General features: G+C 45.9%; 2 protein-coding genes across 2 annotated transcripts in view; both read right to left on the bottom strand.

Moving 5' to 3' along the window:
* Positions 1-2854: 2854 nt before the first annotated feature.
* Positions 2855-4371, bottom strand: LOC308616387 (olfactory receptor 10T2-like; the record flags this gene model as incomplete). Its single annotated transcript, XM_081232637.1, is given in 4 exon segments — positions 2855-3282; positions 3285-3293; positions 3296-3884; positions 4342-4371. Coding segments are annotated over 4 exon segments (1056 nt in total).
* An 18033-nt stretch (positions 4372-22404) lies between these two features.
* NOTCH3 (notch receptor 3) overlaps positions 22405-24819 on the bottom strand; it is a 33424-nt gene continuing 31009 nt past the window's right edge. The window contains exon 33 of the mRNA XM_081230640.1: positions 22405-24500. Coding sequence (XP_081086766.1) covers positions 23454-24500 — 1047 coding nt within the window. The 3' untranslated portion in view covers positions 22405-23453. The remainder of the gene's footprint in view (positions 24501-24819) is intronic.

Genomic DNA, 24819 nt, shown 5'->3' on the forward strand with positions numbered 1-24819 from the left:
GTTTTTATCACAAGAAAAACAGTTTATAACCATGTAAAGTGATGAATGTTAACTAAACATATTGTGATCATTTCACAATAAATACAAATAATAAATCATTATGTTGTATAACTTAAACTTATACAATATCATATGTCAATTATATCTCAATAAAACTTGTGGGGGGAGGGAGTTCCCTGGCTGTCCGGTGGTTAGGACTCTGTGCTTTCACTGCCGAGGACCCAGGTGCAATACCTGGTTAGGGAACTAATATCCCACAAGCTGCGTGACATGACCAAAAAAAAAAAAAAAAAAAAAACTTAAGGGAAAAGCATTCTCTACCCACAAGCTCAAAAAAAATTATGCTAAATTGCTAAAAAAGAAAATTATGCTTAGTGAAAAAAAACCAGTCTCAAAAGGTTACATATTGTGTGACTCCATTGATATGATAATCCCCAAGTGACAAAACCATAGTGTAGGAGGACAGATCAATGGCTGCCAGGGGGTACAGAAAGTGTGACACATGGAGGGTAGCATGAGGAATTTTGGGGGGTGATGGAGCTGCTCTGTATCCAGATTGTAGTGGTGGTTGCATGTGTTAAAATTCATTGAACTGTACACTAAAAAATCTATTTTACTATATGATGCTTTAAAAATAAAATTATACATGTAACTTCATATATATGTGTGTATATAGACAGATATTATACACACTCACACTATGTAAATAAAAAAAATTTTTTTGGCAGCGCCATGCAGCATGCGGGATGTGGGATCTTAGTTCCCCGACCAGGGATTGAACCCGGGCCCTTGGCAGTGAAAGTGTGGAGCCCTAACCACTGGACAGCTAGGGAATTCCCAACAAATAATTTTTTTAAAAGATACACGAGCACCAAACTGAAATTTTTCCTTGACGTAATCATCAGCCTTCAAAGAGAACTGAGAAAGGGAATAAATTTCTGCCTGTGTAATTCAAAGTTTTCTTTCATGCCACATGCAGGAAATGTTACTGTTAAGAGCTTCACATTTTGGGAAACAGTGAACTTACTAGACCTTTCCTCATCAATCCTCATATTTATGAGTTTCAGAGAAAGCATAGGGTCTAAAAATGTCAGAGGGAAAAAACCATGTGTCATGGTTTAATGACCTTCGTTTAATGACCTCTGAGACAGAGAGAAGGAAAGGGACCTTCCCACGTCTCAGCAAGTGGTTCAAAGCTAAACTGGAACCCAGATCTCCAGACCCCCTGGTTCAGTGGGCAGGAGGTGGCCTGTGTTTCTAAGCACTCTTACAGCCTTTAAGAAGGAGCCCAGGGCTTTCCTGGTGGCGCAGTGGTTGAGAGTCCGCCTGCCGATGCAGGGAACACGGGTTCGTGCCCCTGTCTGGGAAGATCCCACATGCCGCGGAGCGGCTGGGCCCATGAGCCATGGCCGCTGAGCCTGCGCGTCCGGAGCCTGTGCTCTGCAATGGGAGAGGCCACAACGGTGAGAGGCCCGCGTACCACAAAAAAAAAAAAAAAAAAAAAAAAAAAAAAGTTATGCTAAGTGAAATAAGCCAGACACAACAGGACAAGTATTATATGATTCCACTTATATGAAACATGTAGAATAGGCATATTCATAGTGACAGAAAGTAAGTTAGATGTTACCAGGGATGGGGAGGATGGGGGAATGAAGATTCATTACTTAAAGGGCACAAAATTTCAACTTAGGAGGATGAAAAACGTTTTGGAAAGAGATGGTGGTGATGGTTGCACTAACTTGTGGATGTAATTAATGCCACTGAGTTGTACACTTAAAAATGATTAAATAGTAGAAATTCATCTCATGCTCTTGTAAGTGGCTAACCAGTATCCTTAATTTTGAAGATGAAAATGGCGGTAATTTGAAATTGAGCTTCAAAATTTTAAAAAGGAGATGGAAGAACTTAAAACAGCTTAATGCCATTTTTAAAAAGAATAAAGCAAACTAAAAAATGTTAACAGTTCTTATCCATTCATTCAATAAACAAATATTTGTCAGCTGCATCCAAAATACCAGGCTCCATGCTATGCACTGGAAATACACGTTATTTTTGGACCTTACACTGTAGTGAGAGGTTGTACGAAGACCTTACACTGTCTAAAGGAGACAAACAATAGATAATAAGATCATTTTAGTTAGTGATAAATACTTCGAAAAATTAGTATCAAGAGACTGAGAAGACAAGCCACGGACTAGGAGAAAATATTTGCAAAAGACATATCTCATAAAGGACTGTTATCCAAAATATACAAAGAATTCATAAAATTCAACAATAAGAAAATTTTAAAAGGATAAAAAGATGAGTTTTGTTATATATATTTTACTACAATAAAAAATTTTTAATTCTTCCTTTTTTCTTTCTTTCCCCATCATATACCAAAGAAATAAAAGACCCAAGGGGGAGGGAGGTGGCCAACAATCAAGAAAACATCATTTAAGTGTGACAGGAAAAATAAAGGCAGCCTTTGGTTGGTAACATTCATTCCCCCCCTGCCACACCCCAAAAAAAGTGAACTACTTCTGAGCGAGACAAAATAAAAGGATGCTGGACCGGGTGCCAACCCCTGTTCACTGCTAGGTAAAGCACTGCCCTCCACTGCCCGCCAGCACCAGGTAGGGTCAGGGCCGCCCTCCACTAGAGACCATCATGTGCTGCAGACCGCATCGCAACCCAGCAAAGTCAAGGAAATGAAGACGAAGGGAAAGGGCAGCCTTTATGGAGTTCATGCTGGGTCTCAGGCACTGTTTGTAAATTGTCTCACCCAGGCTATTTCATTTAAGGTTATGGGAGTGGCCTCTGTTTTCCAGGTGGAGGAACTGAGTGTCAGGCAGGGCAAGTGTTCATGAAAAAGCTAGGGCCAGAACTTAGGACGAGTGTTTACTTTTAAAACTCCGCGGCTTCGCGCCAGGGTCCTCCTCGATGCCACCCTCACATCTTTATTGCGCAGAGTGTATACCACCGGGTTCAGCAGCAGTGTCACCACCGTGTAGAGCACAGCCACCAGGCGGTCCTGGTCCTGGTTTCCTCTGGACTCAGGCCTCAGGTAGATGATGGAGGCGCAGCCAAAATGCACAATGACCACGGTGAGGTGGGCCGCACAGGTGGAGAAGGTCTTGTGCCAGCTGGCTGCTGAGGGCATCCTCAGGAGGGCGGCCACAATGAAGGTGTAGGAGAGGAGGATGAGGAGGAAGGAGACCAGCACCATGAGGATAGTCAGGAAGAAGATGGCCCGCGCTTTGCTGGCACTCCCCGGGCAGCTGAGCTTCAGGACCGGGTGCTGTCGCAGAAGAATGCTCCACGCGTTCGCTGCAGCAGAAGGGCGAGGAGGAGATCAGGCTGGTCTCGATCAAGGCCACCGAGGACCCGAAGCAGAAAACCAGGGCTCCCAGGTAGAGGCAAACTGTGGGTCTCATGATCACCCAATAACACAGGGGATGACAGGCGGCAACGCAGCGGTAGTAACCCATCAGGGTAAGGAGGAAGCAGTGGCTGCGTCCCAGGCCCAGGAAGAAGAACATCTGAGCCCAATAGCGAGGGATGGAGATAGCTCCACTCTCCATGAGCAGATGAGCCAGCATATTGGGGATGGTGACCAGCATGTAGCAGGTCTCAGAGAGGGACAGCACGGGCAGGAAGCGGTACATGGGAGTGTGCAGGGTCCGATCCGCATGTATCATGGTGATGATGGTGACTTTGCCACTCAGGGTAACCAAGTATGTGAGGAAGAACAGTGCAAAGAGGGTGGTCCTCAGGCCTGGGAAGGTGGAGAAACCCACCAGCATGAACTCCGTCACCAGCCAGGTGGCATTTTCCCACTGCTTCTCAGGAACCTGAGAGGAGAGAGCAAAGGAAATGGAATAGGACAACTTAATAAGGCTCTGCTAAGCAACAGATACCAGTGAGATAGGATAATCATCCCTGTTTTACAAAAAAAAAAAGAAAAAAGAAAAAAAGGAAAGAGAGACTCAGAAATGAGTCACTGTTTTCCTCATATCACCCAGCTAACAGCTCTTCAACAGACGAGAAAATTACAGATATGGAAATGACCTGAGTGCCAATTAACAGATGAATGGATAAAGAAGACTGGTACATAGACACATTGGAATATTTTTCAGTGGTGAGAAAGAAGGCAATAGTGCCATTTTTGACAATATAGATGGACTTTGAGGACATCATGCCAAGTATGATGTCAGACAGAGAAAGAAAAATACTGTATGATCTCACTTATATGTGGAACCTAAAAGCCAAACTTATAAAAAAAAAAGAAAAAAGAAAAAAAAAGAGTAAAATGGTGGTCACCAGGGCCTGGGATACACTGATATATTGTAATATGATTACCACTGTAGCCATATTCAGCATCTCTATCATGTCACATAATTATTATAGTTCTTAGAGTCTCTAAGTAATCCTTGCCTCATCTCCAAAGCCATGGGTGGTGGAGTGGGGAAGGGAGACAGACAATAAAAGTGTATTATCAAGGTTTTGACTGAAATAAAAACGCACAAAATGAGAGCTGTGAGTTTCAGTTTTATTTGGGGACTTACTGAGGACTATAGCCCAGGAGACAACCTCTCAGAGAGCTTTGAGCAACTGCTCTGAAGAGGTGGGGGGCAGGTCAGCATATATGTAATTCTGGAGAAGGGGATGTGCAATCAAGCACACATCTTGGTAGAAAATTACTGCTGGTCACAAGGCACAGTTATCTTAGTTAATGATTTTAGTGCTTTTCTAAGTATGGGAAGATGCAAGAAATTGAGTTCATAAAAGTCTCTCCTGGGGCTTCCCTGGTGGCGCAGTTGTTAAGAATCCGCCTGCCAATGCAGGGGACACGGGTTCGAGCCCTGGTCTGGGAAGATCCCACATGCCGCCGAGCAACTAAGCCCGTGCGCCACAACTAATGAGCCTGTGCTCTAGAGCCCATGAGCCACAGCTACTGAGCCCGTGGACTACTGAGCCCGTGTGCTGCAACTACTGAAGCCCGCACGCCTGGAGCCCACGCCCCGCAACAAGAGAAGCCACAGTAATGAGAAGCCCGCGCACCGCAACGAAGAGTAGTCCCCACTCGCTGCAACTAGAGAAAACCTGTGCACAGCAACAAAGACCCAATGCAGCCAAAAATAAATAAATAAAATAAATAAATTTATTAAAAAAAAAATCTCTCCTGGGCTTCCCTGGTGGCGCAGTGGTTGAGAATCTGCCTGCTAATGCAAGGGACACGGGTTCGAGCCCTGGTCTGGGAGGATCCCACGTGCCACAGAGCAACTAGGCCTGTGAGCCACAACTACTGAGCCTGCACGTCTGGAGCCTGTGCTCCGCAACAAGAGAGGCCGCGATAGTGAGAGGCCTGTGCATTGCGATGAAGAGTGGCCCCCACTTGCCACAACTAGAGAAAGCCCTCGTGCAGAAATGAAGACCCAACACAGCCAAAAGTAAATAAATAAACAAATAAATAAAAAGCCAAGCATTAAAAAAAAAAAAAAAAAAACTCTCCTGAAAATATCTAACTATCTGAAGGGCTGTTCCGTCATTTTTCCCAGAGCACAGAGACCCTCATTCCTGATCTCCGCCCTAAACCCTTTCAGGGTGTGTTGAAGGTCAGTGACTGCAGTGGCCAATGACTCAATCCTTGAAGAGCCAGGTGGCCAGTGACATTCTTTAGTGGGACCACTACAATTTTATCCCACCTGGAGGTCTCTGAGGGGCAACAAGGGAAGTGGGATGTTTGTCCACCAGCCCCCAATCATCTTGCTCAAGAGTTTTGACCAGGAGGCGTTAATTTCCCAGTACTTCCAAATCTGCCACATGTACAGGGAATTCAAAGTCTGGCAGGTAAGGAAGGGAATAAGTGCCAAGGGGATATGGTTCAGGAATTTACAGGGTCCTCTACAATCCGTGTGAAAAGAATACCCAAGAAAGGCAAAGCCTGTAGCATCGATATCTGAAATGAACAAAGGAATACTTTTAGGAAACCTAATACCCAGGGCTACATCAAGTCTTCCATGAGCCTTAGGCACTTTTGCCTTCCTCCATAAAAATTGTTTTTGTTTTTGTTTTTTGTTTTAAAAAGGGAATTCCCTGGCAGTCCAGTGGTTAGGACTCCGCACTTCCATTGCTGGGAGCAGGGGTTCCACCCCTGGCCCAGGAACTAAGATTCTACAAGCCTCACAGAGCAGCCAAAGAAAAAAACTCGTTTTAAATTTTTATTTAAATTTTATTTTTAAAATTTTTATTTAAATACAATTTAATTTATTAAGTAAATTAAATACAATTTAATTTTTAAATTTATTTCAGTTTTATAAAAATTTAATATTTTACATTTTAGGACTGTGTTGGTGTAAAATGAATATAATTTTCACCCGAAAAATTTATTTATTTCTTCTGATCTTAGACAGTAACACAATTTCATGAGCCCCCTAATAGTATTGCAGGCCCTAGGCCTTGTGCTAATAAATACATCTGTGTTAATTAAATGGAAAATAACTCTGAATTATTGACCTTTTTTTTTTTTTTTTGGCCACGCTGCCAGCATTCGGGATCTTAGTTGCCCCACCAGGAATGGAACCCGTGCCCCCTACAGTGGAAGCACGGAGTCCTACCCACTGGGCCGCCAGGAAATTCCCATAAAATTATTGACCATTTTAATTCAAACAATGAAGCATTAGTAAAAATCCTGAATTGGTGATAGTTTTATTATTTTATAATCAATTAACCTGCTAGCTCAGAAAAATATGTATAACTTATTTTGGAATGTTTCTGAGTATTTTGCATTTGGAAAATGGTCCTAATGTAATCTTTCCCTGCTTATCAAGAGTTAATTGATTTGGAGAGAAGCACATTTCAGTCTTGAAATCCTGAAATACAGACTCTGAGACGAGGATGGGTGGAGGCGGTGGAGAGGTGAGTCCTGATTTATGCGCCATCTCGTGGCATTTTGGGTAATCTGCAAGCCGGTGACCCTCAGAAGAGAATAAATAGCTGTGTCCCCGAAATTACTCACCTGCAGCAATGGGAGGAGAGAAATTGAGAATGACCCTTTAAATGTTTTGGAAGTTTGTTGAAATTTTAATTTGTGAAAAATAAATTTTAGATTATTATTATTATAGTTCTGAGAATATATAAAGTAGAGAAAAACAACAGAAATGTGCTTGGTCGAGTCCAAATACATTCTGCTTATAAAGAAAAGACTAGTCAGGACCATCAAAGAACTTAACAGGTGCAAAAAGTGAGGAAGGGATGCCCATTTTTCATGAAAAAAGGAAAACCAGGAAGCAGGAAGCAGGCAGCCCTGTTGATCAAGCACAGGGGTGCAAACTTATTCTGTAAAAGGCCAGATAGTGACTATTTTAGGCCATTTGGGCTGTACGATCTCTGTCACGACTGCTCAGCTCTGCCCATCTAGTGTGAAAGCAACCACAGATAATGTATACGTGCCCATGACTATTTCAATAAAACTTTATTTACAAAAACAGGCAGGGGGCCAGATTTGGCCCTCAGGCTATAGTTTGCCAACACCTGATCCAGCACAAATAAAACTAAAAGAATATTCAACTTAGGGAAATTCCAGTGAGGTCCTCTGAGGGATTCACACTGTGAGAAAAAAAAAAAAGCAAAGCCTGACTTGAAATCTTCAAAAACTAAATAAAGCAAAATGAAACTCCAAAACTAAGAATCTCAGACTCCACTTAAGAAATCTAGATCTAAGAAAAGTCACACTTGGCAGAGATGCCCAGAGCATGTGTCTGAAAGAGACTCTTTTATTTCAAATTAAACTGTATCAGAAAGAACATCAGAACCTTTATATAGTGAGAATTATAGAAATTCAATTAGCTGGAAGACTTCAGAGGAAAAAGAGTAGTTGGATTATGACCGCTAAAAAAGTGTAATTTCTGAATATCACAAAACATTGTTAAATTGAAGTAAATGTATAGGCAAATCATAAACTAGAAAAGGTTGTGGCCCTAAAAAATCTTTGGCTCTTCTTTTGCACAGCAAAGAAAATCATAAACAAATGAAAAGACAACCTACAGACTGGGAGAAAATATTTGCAAATGACACAACTGACAAGGGCTTAATTTCCAAAATATACAAACAGCTCATGCAGCTCAATATCAAAAAAAACAAAAAAACCAATCAAAAAATGTGCAAAAGACCTAAATAGACCTAAATTTTTTAAATTATCAAATTGGCAAAGATTAAAGAGGAAAATGAGTGCTGGGTGTTAATGAGTGTGTGCAGAACGAGGCCGTCTACCGTCATCTTTACATTGTTGGTTGCAGGAACATGCAATTTGTCATTTATCTGAAGTCCTACTTTGGTTCTATAATTCTGCTTCTAGATTTTTCTCATAAAGAAATTATCTGACACCAGGTACAAGGATATTCACAGTAGCATTATTTAAAGTTAAAAAAAAGAAATAACATAAGTGTTCAATAAAATGCCCTTACAAACCATTAAGAGGGGAAAAACCCTAAAACTTTAATAGGAGAGAAGATGGACTTTCATTAAAGTCACGTCTTTGAGAATAATTGATGACATGAGAAGAATTCTCATTTATGTGTTTTCTGAGAAATGGGTAACAAATCAAATCCTAGTTGACTCACTACAAATGCATGTGTTTTTTATTCTTTTTTGTGTGTCCCAATTTTCCTACATTGAATGGGGATTTTTGTAAACAGGGAAATTACATTTCTTAGAGGGATTTTTTTTTTCCTCTGGGTAAATATTTTTTATTGTTCTTAAAGAAGTTTAATGAATCTGGTTTGGAAAAAGGAAGCTAAGGGTAGAGATAAAGAAGTTCCCTTTGAAATACAAAATATGCTAACGCCATTTGTGATGAACATTTTCAATATACGATCTGAAGAGCAAATGTCTAGCAAAAACTGCAGATAGGTGGGTGACTTGGCTCCCTGGCAAGCCATGAGGAAGACTTTTTAGAAAGATCACAGGAAGCATGCGTGGGGACCTAAGGGAATTAGAGGAATTTTTGAGTGAGTTGATGTTTTTTAGAGGGAGAAGTCGAGACCAAGTTGATGGACTCCCAACTGCAGTTGCCATATGGGGAAGGGGCCCTTCATAATATTAACACGAGCTTCCTCCAGGAATGTCAGCCTTTCTTGGGCCTCATGAATAGGTGAATTGGGAAGGAAACACCCCTCAACATACACTCAGTGTAGGAGTCTCCTCGACCTCAATTATCCAGCCTCTACTTACCTGCCTGCAGTGATAGGGAGGTCACTAACTGATAAAAATCCCCATTACATAAAGCAGAAATCCTGTTCTCAAGACAGTGACAGGCAGAGACAACAAAATTGAGCTCTGGAATCAGAAAGACCTGTGTTTAAATACTGGCACCTTCACTAACTAGGAGCAACGTGACCCTGGGTAGCTGGCTTTGCCCCTCTGAGCCTCATCTGTGCAAGTAGATATTGATCCTCTGAGCTTACAGATAATAGTGAGATTCCTTAAACAATGGTATGAATCCTTTGGTCTCAGACTCCTTGCAAGGATAGCTGGGATTACTATTCTAGGCTTTGAACTGCTGGGGAAGCAGAGCATAGAGGGGATCATCTGCTCAAATTCTCACAGTGATGGTACCAAGATTTGAAGCCAGCAGTCCGTCTCTGGAGGCTGTGCTTCAAGGGCTGCAAGTTTTGCAGGCTCACCTTTCATGCTATACACATTCATTGAGCATCAGTTCTGTGCCAGGCACTGCTCTGGACACTAAGGACACAGCAGGGAATTAAATGGGCAGAGATCCCAGCTTTGGAGGAGAAAAAGGCTCTAGGGAAATGAATCAGGAAATAAGCAACGAACATGATAACTAAATAAGTGAGATCGTATGTTGGAAGACAGTGCTACAGAAAAAGAAAAAGTAAAAGCATAGAACTTAGGGGGTAATTGAGGGATCTGAGGAGGGCTGCAATTTTACATAAGACCATCAGAAAAGGACTTGCTGAGGTTTAATGCTCAGTTGCTCTGAAATTTCTTGTTTCCCCTCCTTATTTTCAGATCTCACCTTGAGGGCTGGGAATGGGTCAGGGTGGCTTGTCCCAGCTTGGCAAAGGCCCCAAATTCACGCTTGAAAGAAATTAGGAAATCAGTCAAGAAAGTGCATGGGGAAGAGCTTTTCAGGTAGAGGCAACAGCCCATGCAAAGGCCCTGGGGCCAGACTGTGCCTGGAACAAGAACCACAAGGACAAACAGGGAGATAGAGGGAGTGATTGAGATGGAGGAAGGAGGTGAGGGCAGAGAGGTGACTGAGCTGAGCATGTCTTGTGGGTCAGAGTGAGGACTTTGGCTTTTATACCAAGTGATATGGGAGCCATGGAGGATTCTGAGCAGAGGAGGGACATGACCTGACTCAGAGGCTCCCAGGTGCTCTCTGGCTGCTGTGGGATAACAGAACGTGGGGGGACATGGGTGACAGCCAGGAGACCAAGGAGGAGGTGGCTGAGCTGTTCCAGGTGAGTGATGGTGGGTGGGGACCACGGAGGTGGTGAGAGGTGGCCGATTCTGGACAGGTTTTGCAGGTGGAGCCCACTGAATTTCCTGAGGGGTTACATACGGGTGTGGGAGAAAGAGCAGGGTGTGGGAGCTGGCAAAGCTGTATGAGGGGGCGGGGGGGAGGGTGGGATCAGTCCAGCCAGGATGAGAGGAGATTCTGTTCATCTCAGGGAATGCTGGAGCGGACACACACCGAGCACATTGGACTCATGCAGACAGCTGGCAGGCACCTCTCTCCATCCTCACCACAGAGGTGGCATCTGCCCAGTCCAGAGAGAAGGAAGAGTAAAGAGGGAAGCCCTGAACGTGGCTAAAAAAATTTATTTATTTATTTGTTTGTTTTCTTTTGTTTGTTTGTTTTTTGGCTGCATTAGGTCTTCATTGCTGCGCATGGGCTTTCTCTAGTTGCGTCGAGCGGGAGCTACTCTTCGTTGCGGTGTGCCAGCTTCTTACTGTGGTGGCTTCTCTTGTTGTGGAGCTCTAGACACACAGGCTTCAGTAGTTGTGGCGCATGGATTTAGTTGCTCCGTAGCATGTGGGATCTTCCCGGACCAGGGCTCGAACCTGTGTTCCCTGCATTGGCAAGCGGATTCTTAACCACTGAGCCACAGGGGAAGCCTGTGGCTAAAATTTAACCCTGCAGCAGCTGAGAAGCTATGAGTTTGAGTTTGAATTTGCCTCAATGTGTCCAAAGTCTGCTTTCCAGTTGTGACCAGTGAGAGTGCCTGGCCAAAAGGGAGTCAGGTTACAGGACTAGAAAGTTCCTTATTTGCATACCTGGAACCTGTGACAATTGCACCCATGGATAGGTCTCCAGGCAAGCTGCTTGTTTAGTGGGAGAGTTGGGACCCAGTGAGTCCCAAGCTCAGGGGCACACCCATGGTCCCCCCTACAGTGAGGGTGAAAGCTGAGGAACACATGGGACTAGGATCTGGAGTCTTTCCTTTTCCATCAGGAAGCCTCCCCCAAAACTGGTGCCCCTTCCCCATTGCCTTTGAGCCCTCACTGCTAAATGACTCTATATGTGTATGTGTGCATTTGTGCCCAGGAAGCTCCCAGATACATGTATGTGCATGTGTGTGCCTGATGCTTGCAGGGCACACATGTGTGCATTTTGCACCCCAACTGCACGCATTAGCCCCACCCTTCTCCCCCGTCTGCTCACATGCCTGTGCAGGTCAAGGTTCTGGTGTGGGCTCTGGATGCAGGTCGGCGTGCATGGCAATGGACAGCTCTCCTTGAGATTTCCCCTTCCCTTCCTAAGCAAATATCATCTTCTCCATCCCACATTCCACACAGAAAACAGAACTGAACATCTTTTGGGCAAATGTCATCAAAATCCGGCCCTGTTGGCTGTTTTCAGATGAATGCTCAGTCACTCTGGCATTCCTCTCTCCACCAACTCATTCTCAGATTTCACCCCTAGGGCTGGGGATGGACCAGGGTGGCTTCTGCAGCCAGGCAGGGGCCCTGAATCCATATTCATCATGGCCGAGGGAGGCTCCATGGTGCCTGCCGACATCATTCTCCACTCACTGCCTGAGAGAGGAGGGGCTAAGGACCGGGGTCCTGTTATACAGGGGTTCCCTGGAGCTGCTGTCCCAGGGGCTCCCCAGACACTAACAAGCCCCCCAGGGCTCAGGTTGTCAACACCTTGTGGGGTTTTTCCCTCCTGGAAACTGGAGACCCCAGGGTCTGCTTCCCCAGCCCACAGGCTCTGATGGCAAAAAAGGTGGGGAAAGGACTAATTATGATTTCTTTCTGTGGATGGTGGTCACAAATGCACTCCTCACTCCATCCATTCTCCCCAGTGCCCGTCAGTGCCCACCACGAGCTGGGCAAGGCTGCTGCCCCAAGGAAGAGACACCCTCCCTGCCCTTCCCTAAAAGGAGGAAGGAGGATGTGGATCACTTTGATGTTGGTATACAAATGTTGCCCAGGCTTAACTTCTCATGGTTATCCCTCTCTTGCTCTCCCAGAATTAATTAGTTGCCAAGTCTTCTCTATTCTTTCTCCTCTCCTCCCCCCCCCGTTCCCTTTGCCCCATCCTAACTCAACCTGCATCCTTCTCACCCATTGCAAAAGCATGCAGCTACTTCTCCCTTCAGTCCATCCTCTGCACTGGCCAGCAAAACAGAAGACTCTGGCTGTGTTTCCTCTCTACCCAGGGACCTTTCATGGCTCCCCATTGCCCTCAGAGTAAAGTTTAAAATTCCCCATCTTCACTTTCAAGACTCACATGATCTGGCCACAGCTACCTCCTCTAGTTCTGCATCCAAACATTGCTCCAGGCAAACCGACATACATTCATTGATTAAATTACCAATAAGTGGGCTTCCCTGGTGGTGCCGTGGTTAAGAATCCACCTGCCAACGCAGGGGACACGGGTTCAAGCCCTGGTCCGGAAAGATCCCACATGCCGTGAAGCAACTAAACCACAACTACTGAGCCTGCGCTCTAGAGCCCGTGAGCCACAGCTACTGAAGCCTGCGCACCTAGAGCCTGTGCTCTGTAACAAGAGAAGCCACCGTAATGAGAAGCCCACGCACCGCAACAAAGAGTAGTCCCCACTTGCCGCAACTAGAGAAAGCCCGCGCAGCAACAAAGACCCAACGCAGCCAAAAATAAATAAATAAATTACCAGTAAGTGGGAAGGTGAGGTATAGGCCCAGCCATTCCAAATTGTTGACCCTTCCGCTGAGCTTTCCATGCTGTTTCACACTATTTTGCTCCTTCCCATACTATTCTCTCAGAATTTATTTTCCCCAACCTCCTAGCCTTCTGGCAAACTCCTACTCCTCCTGAAAGACACATCTCTGGTATCACCTCCTCCAGGAAGCATTCCCTGATCACTCCAGGATAGTCACATGTAGCATCTGTGCTCCCAGAGGTCCTGGGTTTCTTCTTCATATTATCTGTGTCCCTGTGCTTCTCCCCCTGGCCCATGAGCTCTTCGGAACCATCCTCATCTATCCCACCTCCCAGGAGCATTACACCCAGATGACAGACTCCCTCCTTGCATTGACTTCCTCTCTTGCTTTCCATGCTGCCTGCTTTCTCTCCCACCTCTCTAGCCACACATTCACAATCTCCTCCTCTCACACCTCTTAAATTTACAATTCTCCAGAGTTCAGTCCTAGGCCCTCTTCTCTCTCCCTAGCTGAGACATTTGTATTAAAAAAAAAATTCCCCCAGCTTTATTGAGATTAACTAACATAGAACATTGTGCAAGTTTGAGTAGTACGATGTGTTGACTTAATATGTTTATATATTCCAAAATGATGACCACCATAGCAGTAGCTACCACCTCCACCCCATCACAGAATTACTACTTCTTTTTTGTGGTGAGAACATTTACAATCTATACTCTTAGCAAACTTTCAAGTGTACATATATACAGTATTATTAACTATAATACCATGATGTACATTAAATCCCCAGACCTTATTAACTTTAAAATGGGAAGTTTGTACCCTTTGACCAATATCTCCCCCATTTTCCCCTCCCTCAACCCCTGGTAACCACTACTCTACTCTCTGTTCTCTGAGTTCAGCTTTCTTAGATTCCACATATAAGTGAGATGATGCAGTATTTGTCTTTCTATGTCTGATTTATTTCACTTAGCATAAATGACCTCAAGGTCCATACGTGTTGTTACACATAGCAAGGTTTCCTTCTTTCTCATGACTGAATAATATTCCAATATGTATATATACCATCTTATATATATATATATAATATACACATGTATATAATATTATATATATTTCTTATTTGTCCATTCATCCATTGACAGACACTTAAGTTGTTTCCAGACCCTGGCTATTGTGAACAGTGCTGCAATGAACACAGAGTCTGAGCTGAGCACTTTAACATCATGAGTTAAATTTCATGACTATACATGAGTACAGTCTCATGATTTTGCATGCCCACCTACTCTACACCAACAACCCCTGTCATAGTTGAAGTTCTCCCAGAAGCAGACAAGGATTTGATAGGACGTAAGCTTCTCTGGGAGGTGATCTCAGAACACACAAGTAGGAGAGCAGAGAAATGAGGAAGGAAAGGAAAGGAAGCTCATTAAGCACGGGTTATCAAGCAAGTTATCCCTGTGTCAACTGGGGTTCATTCCCACTGGAAACCACTGGGGAGCAGCAGAGAGCATTCACCACAGAGAGGAGAGGGAGCTGATGTATGTATACACCCACTCCAGTCAGGCAGTGCTCAGGGAGGACCCTGGGGGCATTAATTCCACAGTGCTCCCAGCCTGCTGAACAAGTGAATAGAGTAAGCTTTTGTGGCCAGAGAAAGCCTTCAGGCAAATAAATGTTGCCTGGCTGTTGGAATGAGACTGGCTGTTCCAGACTGTTGGAATTGAGACTGGAGTGGTCAGAGCAAGGAGATATGGACAGAAGGCTGACAACATCTGCTACACCTGGTTTCTCCCCTTCGTCTCTGACTACTCCTCAATCTCTTTCTTCTCTCCAACTCTAACAGTGGAACTGGAGTCCAGGATCCCACCCTTGACTCTCCTCTCTCTCCCTAGGTGATTAGTATAATCATATGGTGTTAAATACCATTCCTGTGCCAAAGCTCCCTGAAGATATATCCCAGATCAGTCATTCCCTCTGAACTCCAAACCCATAAATCCAACAACCAAAAATCAATCCATGTTGGGGAAGCAGACTAAATGTCCATTGACAGAGGAATGGATAAAGAAGATGTGGTACATATATACAATGGAATATTACTCAGCCATTAAATAGAATGAAATAATGCCATTTGCAGCAACATGGATGGACCAAGAGATTGTTATACTGAGTGAAGTAAGTCAGACAGAGAAAGGCAAATATCATATGATATTGCTTATATGTAGAACCTAAAAAGAAATAATACAAATGAACTTATTTCCAAAACAGAAACAGACTCACAGACTTAGAAAACGAATTTACGATTACCAAGGGGGAAGGGTGGGGGGGAAGGGATAGTTAGGGAGTGTGGGATTATGTACACACTGTTATATTTAAAATGGATAACCAATAAGGACCTACTGTACAGCACAGGGAACTCTACTCAATATTCTGTAACAACCTAAATGGGAAAAGAATTTGAAAAAGAATAGATACAAGTATATGTATAATGGAATCACTTTGCTGTACACCTGAAACTATCACAACATTGTTAATCAACTATACTCCAAGCGGTGGGAGGGATAGATGAAAGGAGAATGACAAAATATTGATAATTATTACAGCTGAATAATGGGAAAAATAATTCTTTCTCCTTCTGTGTAAATTTGAAAATTTTTTCCCAATAAAAAGCTTTAACGGAAAAAAAAAACTATACTCCAATATAAAATAAAACGTTTGAAAAAAAATCAATCCATGTCAGAGGGATGACCTCCAAAAATTCTCTCCTCCATAAAGCAATGAGAAAACTGGAAATGGATAGTGGTAGTGATGGCACAATCTTGTGAATATAATACAATCCACTGAATGGTACACTTTAAATTTGTGAATTTTATAGTATGTGAATTATATGTCAATTAAAAAATCAATCAGGGCTTCCCTGGTGGCGCAGTGGTTGAGAGTCCGCCTGCCGATGCAGGGGACACGGGTTCGTGCCCCGGTCCAGGAAGATCCCACATGCTGCGGAGCGGCTGGGCCCGTGAGCCATGGCCGCTGAGCCTGCGCGTCTGGAGCCTGTGCTCCGCAACGGGAGAGGCCACAACAGTGAGAGGCCCGCGTACCGCAAAAAAAAAAAAAAAAAAAGAAAAGAAAGAAAGAAAACGTGTGTCCACACAACTTGTATGAATGTTCATTGCAACTTTATTTAAACGTCGAAAACTAAAAATTACCAAAATGTCCCTAAACTGACAAATAGATAAACAAACTGTGGCATATCTATAACACACGACATGCATACTATCGTCAGCAGTAAAAACGACTACACATAATAAATGATATGCCTAGGGCTTCCCTGGTGGCGCAGTGGTTAAGAATCTGCCTACCAATGCAGGGGACATGGGTTCGAGCCCTGGTTCGAGAAGATCCCACATGCCACGGAGCAACTAAGCCCGTGTGCTACAGCTACTGAGCACGTGTGCCACAACTACCGAAGCCTGTGTACCTAGAGCTCCATAACAAGAAAAGCCACCACAATGAGAAGCCCACGCACCGCAACAAAGAGTAGCCCCCACTTGCCACAACTAGAGAAAAGCCCGTGCGCAACAACGAAGACCCAATGCAGCCAATAATTAATTAATTAATTATAAAAAATAATTGATATGCCTAATAACGTGAATCAATCTCAAAAGCACAATGCTAACTTAAAAAAAAAAGCCAGACTCAAAAGCCTACACGCTGCACAATTCCATTTATATGAAACTCTAGAAAAGGAAAGACTGTAGTTACAGTGACAGACAGCAGATCCACAATTGCCAGAGCCAGAGGTGCAGAAGGGGACTGACTACAAAGGGGAATGATGAAACATGATTGTGTAGTGGTTATATGACTGTGTGCACTTGTCAAAACCCATCAAACTTTACAAAGTGGATTCACTTTATTATATGTGAGTTATTCCTCATAAAGCTGAACAAAAATGAACTAATAGATAGACAGCTAAAAGATAGATGATAGATAGATAGATAGGTAAATTGATATATGATAGCTAAAAGATGATAGATGATAGATAGATAGATACACAGGTACGTAGATACATGGATAATTGATAGATAATAGATACATACATACATACATAGATAATTGATAGATGGCAGATAGCTAAAAGATAGATAGATAGATAGATATGTAGATACACAGATACACAGATAATTGTTAGATGATAGATAGCTAAAAGATAGGTATATACATAGATACATAGATATATAGATAGATACATAGATAGATAACTGATGGATAATAGATACATAGATAATTGATAGATGATAGCTAAAATTTAGTTGGATACATAGATATACAAATAGATACATAGATAATTGATAGATTAGATAGATAATTGATAGATGATAGATAATTGATAGATAATAGGTAGGAAGATAGATAGATAGATAACAGATAGATGAAGTTTGGGCAGGGTGTAGACAAGTCATACTGCAGTACATTGGGACTTGCAACGGTGGAGAGCCTTTACCCCCTTAGGCCAGAAGGGCCAAGGAGAGGGAACAATTATTCAGATTAACAGAGGGCAGCTGGATGGAGAGCACCAAAGCCACCCTGCAGGCAGGGAACCAGGGAAATAAACACATTCTACCCTCTAATCTCCCACCTGTGCCTCTCACTGGCCAAACCCAAGTGGAAGCAAGAGGATGCTTGAGTCCACTGATGCTCTCCACTCAGGTCATCCTCCCAGTGCACAGAGCAGAGTGGAGAAGTGTGAGGGTATATCTGGAGGGGCAAACAGCAGACACACAGCTGTATTATCATTGTCTTCTTGGTCAAGAAGTCACCTAGGGGCTTCCCTGGTGGCGCAGTGGTTGAGAGTCCGCCTGCCGATGCAGGGGACACAGGTTTGTGCCCCGGTGCGGGAAGATCCCACATGCCGCGGAGCGGCTGGACCCGTGAGCCATGGCCGCTGAGCCTGCGCGTCCGGAGCCTGGGCTCCGCAAGGGGAGAGGCCACAACAGTGAGAGGCCCGCGTACCGCAAAAAAAAAAAAGAAGAAGAAGTTACCTATGATGTGAATCCAAATGTCCCCAAATCTTGTGGGTCAGTGAAGTCACATGCACATGAATCTGAAGCCCACTAGTTCATTTTTCCCAACCACTGATGCAGGCTTCCTGTTCCCCCACCTGACACCCCTCCCCCAACCATTCCAGGGAGCCTCCAGAATGGAAGAGTCTCACATGTGCTTACAAAATATTTGGCTCCACCAGGTATGAAAGTGGGTTCACCCCGTGAGACACACATCTCCAACGCCCTGTTTTCATAGAGGCAGGGTTGCAGGATAAAGTGGACAAAGTGGGTGGGAAGGACGACTTTCTCCTCTTTTGTGTAGCACTCAGGAAGAAGGATCTCCAAACTTGCTTGCACCCCAACAAATATTTCCGGTTTTCCTCCAAGAGTCTACTCATGCACGCAGCTAAGATGAACTTCTCTTGGGCCAAGGATTCAAGTGCAAAGAACTTATTTGAGACATCATTCCAGAAATATCCAATAGGATCATTCCAAAAAGGAACATTCCAGAAAGTCCCCATGAGGAAGAGTAAGTCGCTACCATGGGCAACTGTGGCTCAATCCTGACGGACACCCTCTGAGAGTCTGTGGAACACACCTCAGAACTGCCCCCACAGGGGGGTGAGGGAGCTGGGGTATTTATCCACCAACTCACATCCATCCCTCATTTTTTTTTTTTTTTTTTTTTGGCCACGCTGCACAGCATGTGGGATCTTAGTTCCCAGACCAGGGATTGAACCAGTGCCCCCTGCAGTGGAAGCACAGAGTCTTAACCATTGGACCACCAGGGAAGCCCCCATCCCTCATTTTTGAGGGTTGTTCCTGGCCCACACAAGAGAAGTTCCGGTGTTTGCAGTCAGATGCTATCAAGCATGTACTGCAATGGTAACACCCAAAGGGACAAAGGGGGCACCCCTATACATCCCCTAACTAGCCTGAAATTCCATAAGAGCAAGGAGTGAGCTCATATAATTCACCATTCTACTCCCAACAGTTTGTCCAGGATTTGGCATGCAGTAAGTGCCCAATAAGCGTATAGAGGATAAGTGAATGAACATAAAATGAACTTGAGACAATAAAAGAGATTGTCCCAGGAGTTTGGGATTAAATATACACACTCACTACTATATATAAATAGAGGGAATTCTCTGGTGGTCGGTGGTTAAGACGCCCCGCTCTCACTGCCAAGGGTGTGGGTTCAATCCCCGGTCGGGAAACTAAGATCCCGCAAGCCGCGTGGCATGGCCAAAAAAAATTAAAAATAAAAATAAAATAATAAAATAAAATAGATAATGAACAAGGACCTACTGTATAGCACAGGGAATTATACTCAATATCTTGTAATAACCTATAATGAAAGAGAATTAAAAAAAAGAATATATATGTATACATATGTGTATAAAATAACTGAATCACTTTATTGAAACTAACACAACATTGTAAGTCAATTATATTTCAATAAAAAAAATTTTTAACAAAGAATCAATATTTGTTTATTTATTTTTGGCTGTGTTCGGTCTTCGTTTCTGCGCGAGGGCTTTCTCCAGTTGCGGCGAGCGGGGGCCACTCTTCATCGCGGTGCGCGGGCCTCTCACTATCGCGGCCTCTCTTGTTGCGGAGCACAAGCTCCAGACACGCAGGCTCAGTAGATGTGGCTCACGGGCCCAGTTGCTCCGCGGCATGTGGGATCTTCCCAGACCAGGGCATGAACCCGTGTCCGCTGCATTGGCAGGCAGATTCTCAACCATTGCACCACCAGGGAAGCCCATATTAAAATAAAAATTTTTAAAAAAATAGGGCTTCCCTGATGGTGCAGTGGTTGAGAGCCCGCCTGCCGATGCAGGGGACACAGGTTCGTGCCCCGGTCCGGGAAGATCCCACATGCCACGGAGCGGCGGCGGCCCGTGAGCCATGGCCGCTGAGCCTGCGCGTCCGGAGCCTGTGCTCCACAACGGGAGAGGCCACAACAGTGAGAGGCCCGCATACCGGAAAAAAAATTAAAAAAATAAATAAATAAAATAAAAAGAGACTGTTCCATCTCCAAAGACTTAGCCAAAAGAGAGGAGGTGGCGTGACTAATTTTTAGTTGTTTCCACAGAATTCCTGCTTCTGCAAACCTGACAGCCCTTAAATTTACCCCACGCCCCAGTTTCAGAGCAGAAACTCATTGCTTTAAGAAATCAGCACATTCTATAACCCATTGCCATAGTGATTGGTTAGAGAAGTAGTGCTCAAAAGCAATTTTTCATTGCTTGGCAACTGGCAATATCTGGAAATATTTTTGGTTGTCACACTGGAGGAGGGAGTGCTACTGGCATCTAGTGGGTGGAGGCCAGGGATGCTGTTAAACATCCTACAATGCACAGGACAGCCTTCCACAGCAAAGAATGATCTGGCCCCAAATGTCAACAGTACCAACGTCGAGGAACACTAGGTTAGAGGATAAATATGAGACGCATTTGAAGCCAATACAAAATCAACCCCAAGACTAGAAGCTTCTCAGTTCTCTGGAATGTGCAATATGGTCTATGATCCTTGCACCTATTTTGCTAATAGAGAAGGAGGGCTGGAGCTGTGGGAGTGGGAAGAGAAGTTGGGTTGAGTACCACATGTAGCCTGAGAATTAAACTGATGCCCAGAGAAAAATCTGTAGAGATGAGGAACTCAGCCCTTGTTGACCTCATTTGAGCCACTAGCTCAGATATCCCCTGAAGCTGGTCTTTTTTAGTTATATGAATTTATAAATGGTTTTTTGTTTGTTTGTTTGTTTGTTTTGCGCGATACACGGGCCTCTCACTGTTGTGGCCTCTCCCGTTGCGGAGCACAGGCTCCGGACACGCAGGCTCAGTGGCCATGGCTCACGGGCCCAGCTGCTCCGCAGCATGTGGTCCTCCTGGACCGGGGCACGAACCCGTGTCCCCTGCATCGGCAGGCGGACTCTCAACCACTGCGCCACCAGGGAAGCTCTACAAATTGGTTTTTGTTTGTTTGTTTAAGCCAGCTGGGTAGATTTTTTGTGTCACTTGCAACCAAGAGCACTCCAACTGATGGGATGAACAAATGAACATTAAATTCCTCCTTTCCTGGAGGACCTCAGTGTAAACACAACCTTGTCTTGGGGCACAATTATTTGCAAGACACAGAAACTCATTCAAGCTGGTATACATAAAGGAGTATTTATTATAAGGTGCAGCATTGTCTCCAAACCCCAAGGGAGCATGAAGTAGAGGTGAGATCCATGCAGAACCAGCATTAGGCAATTAGAAGGCAGTTACTAAACACCTATTGATGTCAGTGGAATAAATGCTCAATTAACTGGAATTGATACTCCATTTGGAAATGAGGTGCTCCCTCCAACACTCTGGAGCCATTTGAGCGCTCATCTCTGATTCTCCCTGCATAGCTCCAGTCTTCTGCTGTTTTCTCATCAGTACCCACCACCCCAAACTGGCCATCAGTATTTCTCCATCTGCCTTGGCCTTAGAAACTCCACCAACTCATAGCGTTCTTAGCATCCCCATTTTAAAAACATTCTCAAGCAAGGGAATCTGGTTCAATTTAAGTCAGGTGGCCACCCCTAGTCCAATCAGTGGAATCATCCATCAAAAGAGGAAGTAAAAGTGGCCGGCAAGCAAGCCACATGGTTTGACTCCAAGATGAGAGCCCAAGGTTTTACCAACCAGGGTTCTTGGCCCCCTTAGTCAATAGAAATTGATCAGGGGCCAGACAAGAAATTCAGGCAAGGCTTTACTGGGACCCCTGCTGCAGCAGGGGGGAGCGAGAACGAACAGATTCCCGTGATTGCTTGCTCCCCAAGGGTGGAGGTACCGGGTGAGGGCGGGTCCAAGGGTGGAGCCAGAAGGGTGGCTTTGGTGGTCTGCCTACCCCTTTGGTGGTGGTGTGTGCAGGGGGCATGCGCAGTACCCTGCTTTTGCTCCCAGCTCTTCAGAAGTGGCAGTTGGGGGTTTTTTTGGTCTTTTTGTATCTTGTTGGCCATAATTTGCCCCAACTGCACATGCCCACAGTTATTCTTAATCCCTTATAGCTTCTTTGTCTTCTGTTGCTCCAGGAGATGTTTGTCCAGGTGCAAGCACTGCAGCAAAGGGTCCCAGGTCCCAGCCTGTCTCAAAAGTTAGCGCTGAAGAGACAGAAACCCCACACTACCACCCCTCCCCCAAATCTTACCTAGACACAGAACAATGACATTGAGTGCTAACTATTCCTTTATTAGGTGGTGAGGGGAAAGGGGGCTGTACAATACAAGGGCTGGGAATTTAGCTACACAGGGACTGTGACCAGAAGCTATATTACAAAAATAGCCTACAAATACTTCTATTCGGCCCTGGGGCTGGGCCAGGGAAGTACCAGGAGGAGGTGCCATGCAGGCAGCTCCTTTCCTCCCTGCAGGCCCATATTTACAGGGAGACAAAGTAAAACGCACGTCTCCCCTGGTCCTCATATTCCCACCGGCCACCCCACCCCCCAGTTCCCAAAGGGAGGTGGTCCACACTCTGTGATGGGGGGCTTGGGGACAGGCTCTCCAGGCCAGAAGGGCACTTCCCCCAGCAAAGCTATAGAATAAGTTGCATCTGGAATGCAGTGAAGTGAGGGAGGTGGGGTGGGGAGAAGGCTCCCAAGTCTCACCCGACCCCTAGCCCCAGAGGGTTCGCCCAAGGGTGCCTACTTGGTTCACACCAGGGTCGTGTACTCGGTACACAGGATCCCGGTCATGCCTGTGTACTTGGTACACAGAATCCAGCTTGGCCGAATGGGCCCACAGACTCAGCCCCACGGGGGCACTGGGGGGTTCGCAGGGGCAGGGAGCGTCTCCATATATATATTTTGTAAAAAATAATAATAATAATGTTTGTTTAAATGAATTTGTTTCTATACAAAATGTAAAAAAAAAATAATAATAATCCACCTGTGTCAGAACATGAGTGAGAGAGGCCAGAGGAGGCAAGAAAGCAGGAGAGAATGGGCGGTGGGGGGGGGGTTGGCCCCAGGAAGAGGGGAGAGGCAGGAGCATGTCCCAGACTCACCACAAGAACCAAAGGGTGGGGGTCAGCCTGCACCCCTTATAAATAAAGGAAGACTGAAGCCCTAGGCTTGTGACCTGTCTTGGTCACACTGCAAGGAGGGTGGGGTGCAGGAGAAGAGATTAGAGAGAATGAAATGGACTAAAAGGGGAGACAGAGAGGAAGCAGGATAGGGTGTCTCTACAGCCTCCTCAAATCTAGGAACTGTGGAGCCCTCAGGCCAACACTTGCCTCTTGGGGGTGACTTCAGGCTGGGACCCTAGCTGGGTCTGGGACTGAGCAAGAGGGCCAGGGACCGACAGGGGGAGCGGCTGGGCAGACAGTGTCCCAGCGGCCGTGGCCCCGGTGGCAGTGGCCGGGCTGGGCGTGGAGTCGGACCAGTCTGAGAGTGAGGGAGGTGAGGGGCTGGCCCAGTGCTCGGGGGACTCTGGGGATGGGGTCAGGTAAGGGTGCTCGCTGGGGACCCGCAGGAAGCGGGCCTTTGGGGGGCTGCTATGGGCCCCGGCTGCAGGGAACTCATCGCCATGTCCTGGGGCTGCCAGGTACGGTGGGGGCCGCTCCTGGGGGGACACGGGGTTCCCGGGGTTCAGCAGCTGGGGTCCCGGGGCCAGCGGCAGCAGGAAGGAGGGACCTGGGGGGGCAGGTGGGGGCAGCCGGGCCCAATCGAGGGGGACGGCCACGGGGTTCAGCAGGCCCAGGCTGAGCACACAGCCCCCGGGGGGCTGGCGCCCGAGACCTGCCCGGCCCGCGCCACCAAGCTGCGCCAGAGACACAGCTGTGGCTGTGGCAGCCGCGTAGGGCCCCTCGAGGGGGAAGCCGCCAGGGGACGCAGGGGGGCCACCAAAGGGCCGTGGGGAGTCCAGCGAGTCCACCGGCGAGAGCGTGACCGAGCTCTCGGCCAAGGGCCCCGGGCAGGCCAGGGTCAGCTTCTTGCCCCGACCCCGGGCACCCTGAGGCCCCAGCCCCGCCTTCCCAGGAGGCCTCCGGCTCTTCTTGCCCCCGGACTGTGCCACCTTGAGGCCTGGGAGGAAGGCCCCGGGCGGGCAGAGCAAGGGCCCCAGGCCGTGGGGGCCAGGGGGGCTACGGGGCCCACTGGGCTGGTCTAGCAAGCGCACGATGTCCTGGTGTAGCCGCTCCTGGGCCACATCCCGGGGCAGCCTGTCCAGGTGGTCTGTGATCTCACGGTTGGCAAAGTGGTCCAGCAGCAGCTTGGCAGCCTCAAAGCTGCCCTCCCTGGCGGCCAGGAACAGTGGAGTCTCCTCCTGTGGCGGCCCAGAACCCACAAGATGTCAGGGTCACAAGAGTCAGGATTAACTGCTGGCTAACATCACAGAGGCCTCCTGTCTCTGGGGGAACCTGAGAGCTAAGAGTTCATACTCTTCAGCCAGACAGACCTCGGTCGGAATCTCAGCTCTGCTGGGGAAAATTGGGCAAGTTCTTTCCTTTAAGCCACATTCATCCAGCACCTACTAAGCTTCAGGCCGCAAAAGCCAGGACCAGGGTGAGGAGAGTGAAGCACTCGCCTTAGGCACAAAATTTAAGGGGGCATCAAAATAAATGATATTTTAATGAAAAAATTTT

The sequence above is a fragment of the Mesoplodon bidens genome (genome assembly GCF_964165515.1).
Source record: "Mesoplodon bidens genome assembly, chromosome: 4".
Lineage (NCBI taxonomy): Eukaryota > Metazoa > Chordata > Mammalia > Artiodactyla > Ziphiidae > Mesoplodon > Mesoplodon bidens.